Source organism: Neospora caninum, chromosome Ia (genome assembly GCF_000208865.1).
Source record: "Neospora caninum Liverpool complete genome, chromosome Ia".
Taxonomy (NCBI): domain Eukaryota; phylum Apicomplexa; class Conoidasida; order Eucoccidiorida; family Sarcocystidae; genus Neospora; species Neospora caninum.
In genome coordinates, this window is record NC_018385.1 from 1221573 (window position 1) to 1229440 (window position 7868).

Sequence of the window (7868 nt, forward strand, 5' to 3'; positions counted from 1 at the left end):
TGGATCGAATTCTGGCCTCTGACCGCTGCGCCACTTCCACGCTGTTGATCTGAGATCGACAGACGACTGACAGACGTATTCAGGCACTTATCCTAGTAGTGAGCCCGCAACCACCGGTTTTTTTCAACGTGGTTGCCGGTGGTGTACTCGGCATCGGTCTACTCCCCCCTCTGAGAGTGGCCTGCAGCGTGGCGGTATAAAGGACTTGGGGATGTGATGGAACGGTCTTTCTCTAAAACCCCGATTCAAGGCTTTTTTTGGCGAACAGTACTATTCGGGCGCGACTAGCGTCTCTCGGTTCACGGGGCTGATTGCCCGTGACCTCTCTCCACATCGACAATAGCCTACGCCATGTGCATGTGTCGCTTATTTTGTGGCATGCTGGTGAAAAGTCGTCAGCGCTTTATGCCTCTTGCCGGAACTGAAAAGCAGCGCCAGGTGTGCTACGGAACACCAGTTACAGCTGTAGCCACTGGTCAAGAACCAGTTTCCTAGCCCGTTCCCCTTCATGCCCCCTGCCACATGGAATGGGCTCGATTTCTCAATAGATACTTTCTGGGGCTACAGGCTGGCCCACCCCAGAGTTTTCTCGTCCTGTGGCAAACGATAAACAATCAGATATACGCAAGTCGCGCGACAAACGAATAGCCAGTGTTCAGCCGATTCGTCGCGCGCGGTAAAAAACGCGTCTGTGTCTAACCCGTCCGAATCCCCCGTATGGAGCGCACGGATGCACGAATTTCAACACTGTAGTTTTAACTTGATTTGCAAAAATAAGTCCTGCTTCCACTCCAAAACTGGTAGCACAGGTGTGCCATCTGCTGCCGGCGGAATACTAGCGCCACGCATACCTCGCACACGTAGGGTACACGAATCGGGCAGACGACAACCGACAGACAGCATATTGTTTCACGTGTTTAATGTTCAATCCTGACGGGAATGCTTCAGGTGTGGAAAGATACACCTTTCTCCGCTCTTTGTTTAGAACGAAGATATCGCTACCATGATGTTTTTTATCTGGGCGTGCGCTCGACCCGGGCCCCTACTCTGAGAGACGTGCATCCGTCATCGATTAGTAGCGGCAGGTGTTCTGTTATCACGAAGGATCAACGGGAACCTATTGCTCTTCTTCAGCCAGAGAAACTCCCTAAACTTCCCCAATCATGAGCCATACAGCTTCGCATGCCACTCTACATGTTTGGCAATGCGATGTGTAGCTAGCTGGCAGCGCCGCAGTGAAATTGTCTCCGTAGGGGCAGAGCGTCATTGCAGCTTCGTCTGTTAAGCATGCTGTGTCGCCTTGCCGGAACCTCATTTTCTGAAGAAAAGTGTGTTTGCCTTCGCACGGTCACCGAGGTTCTCAATTTCCACGCTCATCAGCAATTCTCAGTTAAAGTTGCTTGCAGCATGTGGGCCACTCGGGTACCCGCAGGTGGACCCAGCTCTCTGTGCCGGCGGATCCAGCAGCCTTTCCCCCCGGGCCAGCTAGACGGCCTGCGCGCTCCGACTCGGCCAAATGTCGACTGAGTGGCGAGCACCTTGCGCACCAGCTGGAACCACAGGAGCCGAAGAAGCCCATCCAGCACGATGTAAATGGTACGGAATGGTCATGCACACCGGTTGTCGTGTCGATTCTTCCTGTAGCGCGCCTCTGGCATGGCAATGGGCGGTGCCTAACCCCGTCAACTAAGGGGTGCGGGTTTGCGGTCACTAGTCGCTGTTCTCCCTTTTCATTTGCTTTATCTTCCACAGTGCTTCTTCCTTCTTCCAGTGTCCACGGCGTTGACTGGAGTAGCTGTGTTGAACGGTTTCCCTGCTTTCCTTGGTTGCAGCCCGCAACCAGGTGCCTTCAGCCTGCAAGCGCTGTTCGCGCTCTCTGCTCGCACTCTTGGGCAGCGCCGGCGACCTCGGTCAAACTCTGCCGCGATATGTGTAAACACGAGGCTTAGGGGCCCGTAGGAGCTGAACACCCAGTTGAGTCGCTGCTCCAGCGATTTTGACCAGATTTTGTCGTCTAACTCTCAGCCGCCTCTCTTTTCGCAACAGCGTGTGCCTCTCTCCTCAATCGTCCAAAATGGAAAACAGAAAAGGAGCGGAAGCCGCCTCGGCCACTGGAGGCTGTCGACGCAAGAGAGGCATCTCAAACACCTCGCTTTTGTTCATATCTTTGGTCGCCGCTCCCCCTGTTGCTCTCCTTTTTCTTGGATGCGGACAGGGTCTTTTTGTGGATGCAACTCAAGCGTCGTCAACAGCAACTTCCAGAGCTACGTACATGGACCGCTTTAACATCCCCAAGAATCACGTCGATCTCATTTGGGAACCATCCGGGTCAAAATCATACACACGTGGAAATATCACATACAGGTGGTCTGAGCGTAAGTGCCTGACATATGCCGGTTTTTTCAGCCACGTTTCAGAGCCTACAAAAATATACTACCTCCTGCTGCAGTCGGACGATGCGATGTACACGGTTATATGGAGCACACGTCCACACATACACACACACACGCACACATACCATCAGTTGCCGATTGATGTATTCGGGTTTAGAACGTCGGTGGTTTTTCTGCTGGAGGACAATCCAGCGGGTAGTCGCATTTCCGCGCTGTGTGCGACAGCAGGCACCGGGCCGCCGAGCAACTGTCGGGCATGAGTGCTCGAGTCTCTCGGTAATAGGTGTTGTCTCTTTGGTGGTGATAACTTACATGAGCATGGGTACATATCTGGGCTTAGCCAAGAATTCTGCGTTTACTGGTGTGATTCGTGCATCGGGACGTGTATGCACAGACAAAGAAAGGAGTTTCACACCGTTTGGGCCCAAGGAGAAGTGCCGTGCGCCTCCATCGGCGCGGAAACTTGCGCCTGCACGCATTTGCGTGTTTCTTGAGATGGATTTCTGCGCTGTTGTTTTGCAGGCAAGTTAAATGCTGGGGTCTACGCGGGCTACTCGTATATGTACGATTCGTCTAAGCACGCTTATTGTCAAAGTTCGAAGGCAAAGATTGACACTATGGCAACAGTGGGGGGGCCGTATATGGCGTCGGGTGCCTGTCCGAACTACGGCAAAGTCATCTCGTTCACGAACCGCGATGGCAGCAATGCTGACATGACGCGATGGAGAAACGAGATCCATGGAAATGTGATGCCACACAGCACAACAGGTTGCGCTACGCAGGGGAAGCCAGGAGATGCTGAAGTCGCAAAAGCAATTGAGGGCTTTGCGATGTACTCCGGCTATATGACCCACTGCCCCTTCAACGAGAATGTATACCTGAAAGATATGGTGCCAGATAGGGAATTCGACAGCAACGTGTGCAGCTTTGTAACGCAAAACAACCCCCTTCGATTTCTCGACACCACGCAGCGGCAGCCTGGCCAGGCATTCACTGAATATGCCTTTCACGGCAAGGGGGGCCATAAGGGGTACGACTACAAAGGACAAACCAGCCATGTCGGCTGTCCCCCTTATTCTTCTCCGCGTATTACAAAAGGCATGAAAGATTCTACCTGGATCAGGGACCCATTCGACTGCAGCAGACTCAGCCGCTGCACGACTCACTGCTGGCCGTACAAAAGCGGCAGCTACTGCTTCCGAAGTTTGCCTTCAATTTATGACATGAGCACAGGTGAATGCCGTATTCTTGGCTACCAAACGCAAGATTACCGGCACCAGAGTTGCGCTGAATTCAAGACGGACAATACCAGTGCCTTCTACTGCGTTCGCCCCATGAAGACTGCCGGATCATCCGACTTGGTTTACGTCACCTCTCACACGCGACCTGACTACGAAACGAAATGCCGTAAGATGAGAGTTTGGGACCAGAATAGTGTCGTATCTTAGACGTGTGTCGTACGCCTTTCAGGGCCCGGGTAAGGCCAAAAGTCAAACAGCGCGCGCTCCGGGGACACGAGAAGTTGAGTTCCTGTTGCGTTCAATGGGTCCGGGGTCGCGCGTGAAGGAACAAACGGTTCCAAGAAGTGACACGTAGTTGCAGAACGAGATTCGGTGACAGCGCGTTTCCGCAAGACGCGGATGAGGAACGCAGCTAGTGGAGGAGGTGATTTACTCTCGAGCAGGCATCGCTGAGAGGCGACACGTATCATCAGCTGCATTTCTCTGAGGGAGTGGCTAGTGTGGCTAGCGGATACGCCGACGTATCTAGTGGCGTTCGCCTCTTTGTGGTGTTTTTCTGGCTTTTTCACGCGGAGGCACTGGGTTTGACGTGCTCTTCTTCTCCCCTGTTGCGCCGCCTGTCTTCAGCTCCGAGAGAACCCCTGAAGAAGGTTAAGTGGGGTGTGGTGTCACAGGGGAAGTACTGCCAACCCTTGGCGGCACGAGCGAATTTCAGCAACGTGACCGCCGAAATGTGCGGGCAAAAAGTGTTTACGATGAGCAGCGCAGATGACCCCAGTCTTTCCTCGCAAGTCCATGGCTACCACTGGGCCACCTTTGTTGCCGACAACTGCGCTGACATGGGGAGCAGCTGTGCGAGGAGCGCGCGAGGCAAGTGCTTCTTGTACGACACCGTTCCCGAATGCCTGATCAGTTCTGCAACTGCCATGGCGTTCACTTCGCTGAGCGCAGTCGACCCCAGCATCGCAATCGACCCCGACAGCGTCGCTGTGCTTCCATTAGATAAGTGTGTGAACACGGACTGCGGGTCCCACGGCACGTGTGACGCCGGCACGGGGAAGTGCGTCTGCTCGCCTGGCTTCAAGGGAGACTTGTGCGATAAAGATGACCTCTGCTACAACAACAAGTGCTCGGGACACGGCACCTGCAAGGATTCGGACGGTTCCTGCCAATGCAAGCCTGGATACAAAGGAGAAAAGTGCGAAACGGTCGACAAGTGCTACAAACAGGACTGCTCCGGGCGTGGCACATGCGACGAGGCCACCGGACACTGCAAGTGCGAGACCTGCTACACAGGCACCGACTGCTCGCAAAAGGCCGAGAGCTGCTGCGCGGCTGACAGCGACTGCGGCGGCAACAAGGCGTGCAGTATGGGCACAAACGAGTGCGTGTGCAAGGAAGGTTGGATGGGCCAAGATTGCCAAGAGAAAGACTTGTGCAGCGGCGTGGCGTGCGAACAGGGTAAGGTGTGCGATGGAAAGACCGGGAAGTGCGTCTGCGAGGAAACCTGCAAGACAGGTCCGAACTGCGATGAGGTGAAACCCGAATGCTGCGAATCGAACGACGAATGCCACCAGCCGCAAGGCTACTGCAAGATGGACGAGGCCAAGTGTGTCTGCCGTCCGGGCTTTGGGGGCCAGACCTGTGAGACGAAGGAAGATCTGTGCGCCGGGGTGACCTGTCAAAACGGCGGCACGTGTGACTCCGCCACAGGTCTGTGCCGGTGCGACGCATGCCACGGCGGAAAGACGTGCGAAATCAAAAAGGAGCACTGCTGCACTGACGACAACGCCTGCAATGGACACGGAACCTGCAACTTGAAGGACAACACATGCAAATGTGACGCCGGCTTCGCGGGAGTCAACTGCTCGAAACCCGAAGGCCAATGCAAGAACACGCAGTGCTTGAGTGGTTACTGCGAGCCCTCGACTGGCACGTGCGTCTGCGACGCATGCCACACCGGTGCCAAGTGTGAGACTCCGGTCAGAGACTGCTGCGTGACGAACCAGACGTGCAACTTCCCCAACGGCTTCTGCTCTGCGAACAAAACGTGCGAATGCCAGGAATCATGGGGCCACGGCGACTGCAGCGCACCGGTCGACAAATGCGAAGGAGTGAAATGCCACAACGGGTCAGTCTGCGACGCGGACTCGGGAACCTGCATTTGTCCTCCAGGCTTCGGGGACGAATTCTGCGAAACGTGCGCCCAGAAAGGATGTCTGAACGGGGGTGTCTGCCAGCCGAACGGCACGTGCGCGTGCCCCACAGGGTTCGAGAGCCCGTCGTGTGACGTCCCCGGCTCCTGCCCGGGCGCCGGCGGCCAGTGCCAAAACGGCGGTCGCTGCGATGTCGAGCAAGGCAGGTGCGTCTGCCCTGAAGGCTTCGCAGGGAGCAAATGCGAAGAGCCGGCGAGCCCGTACACCTGCTCCGAGTGGTGCCAAGCGCCTCAAGTACTGACCGAATCTACATGCAACCCGTCAATAGACTGCTATGAAGTCTGCTGCGAAGTCATGAAGGGCTGTGCAAAGGTTCAGCATCCCGCTGCTCCCGAACAGGACTGGGGCCTATGCTATGCTAACGGGATGGACGAGCGGCAGGCGGCGTGCTGCTATGCGCGGGAAGAACAAGGTAAGGAGGCAGAGACACCTGCCGTTGAGATGGACTGTTTTGCTCCCCTGCTGAGAAAGAAAGCCGGGACATTTGAGAAGCGCTACAAAAAACACAACATGCAGCGTCAGCTGTGTCCGACAGAGCAGCTTGTAGGAGTTCCTACTTTTTCGGGGGATATACGTTTCTTTCTGTAGACACACGACTGGGATGGAGACGATCCCGCCGTGTCGGGAGGGCCGCACTCGAGTCAGTGGTACGCCGCACATTTCAACAAGTCGTCCGGCGCGATTTCTGACTTCCGGCTACTCGGAGCGTTTTGTGCCTTTTTGTAGCGGACAACTTGGTCATCTATTTGGCTGCTGGAGGAGTTCTGCTTCTTCTCGTGGCAGCTGGCATGGCGTACGGCCTGACGAGAAAGAGGAGCAACGCGTAAGTTTCGTGTGTGGTGTCTTGGTGTAAACGATTGGCGAAGCGTGGAACCGGTCTGCCTCTGTGCGCGACCAAGATCCTCTGAGCCACGAGTGGGGCCGATCGCCAGCTTGGAACGTGCGCCGCACGAAATCCTGCGAGAGTGCTTCGTGCGTCAGTCAGCCTGCCTTCAGTGAAATTCCCGATGGCTCAAAGAGGGCGACGGCTCGGTTAGCTGTAGAAGGCTTCAGCTGTACAGACACCCCGACAACACACGGATTTCACCCCGTCCAGATGGGGCGGGCTGAACGTCAATGATTCGTGTTGAGTGTACGAATAATGCGGCGACACCGACGTAGTGCTCCTTTGCTGGAAGTTGATTGCTGAGGACGTGGAGAGGCAGTTTGACACACATTCATATGGTGCTCATCGGTTGCCGGATAGGTACCCTATCGCGTCACACATCTATGACTTACGCCATCTCTAGAATGACCAGGGATGCCTCTCTTGGAGATGGATCTGTTGCGGGTGTTGGCAATCTTTCTCAGCGGTCAGGGAGGCACCGTGGACTTCGGCGTTGGTGCAGACGGCAAGCCCGTCGAAGGAGCCGAAGACGAAGCCATTGAAGTGGATCTCGACGACTTCAAGTCGCATCCCGACGACGAAGTTGACATCGGGAACAGTAAGTTAACGAAAAGGCGGCAGTACCGACTCAAGTATAAAGCGCAGAACAACGGGTCTGTCTTGTGTCTGTTTCGCGGCGGAGAACTCCGCCGGTGGAGACGTCCTCCAGTCTACACAATTCTTAAAGCTATCAGTGTACCGGGTTCGCCAATAGGGTCTCGTGGTCACGCTCCTACACTTGGGCTTTAGACGGCTTTTCGAAATAAAGGAACTCCAAAACATTTTGAACGAACTCGATGCCCTCGATGGTGTCGGTCCTGCAGTTGCATCCTGGGTCCGAGAATGGGATACGGAAGCAGCCTACGTGCCACGCGTTGTTCTGGCGGAATAAGCACTGGTCTACTTGAGACGCATAGAAGAAATGCATCTAGATGTTAGACTTATGGGTAGGAGAGAACTGCAGAGGACCTACAGTTGCGCAGGTTTCCCCGTGGTGCGCTGCTGGCTGGTCTGACGAGCAGTTGTCAACCTGAGGAGGCCAGGGAACATTCGAAAACATTGCCGGCGTGGGGACTTGTCGCAGTCGTGAAGT

The 7868-nt window shown here is 55.2% G+C and overlaps 1 protein-coding gene across 1 annotated transcript; it reads left to right on the forward strand.

Moving 5' to 3' along the window:
• Positions 1–2074: 2074 nt before the first annotated feature.
• On the forward strand, positions 2075–7667 carry NCLIV_001350 (putative EGF-like domain-containing protein; the record flags this gene model as incomplete). The annotated part of the gene is made up of 6 exons (XM_003879631.1): positions 2075–2375; positions 2916–3800; positions 4262–6262; positions 6577–6673; positions 7201–7334; positions 7600–7667. The coding sequence occupies 6 exons, from the start codon at positions 2075–2077 to the stop codon at positions 7665–7667; spliced, it is 3486 nt and encodes a 1161-aa protein (XP_003879680.1).
• Between the last annotated feature and the right edge of the window lie 201 nt (positions 7668–7868).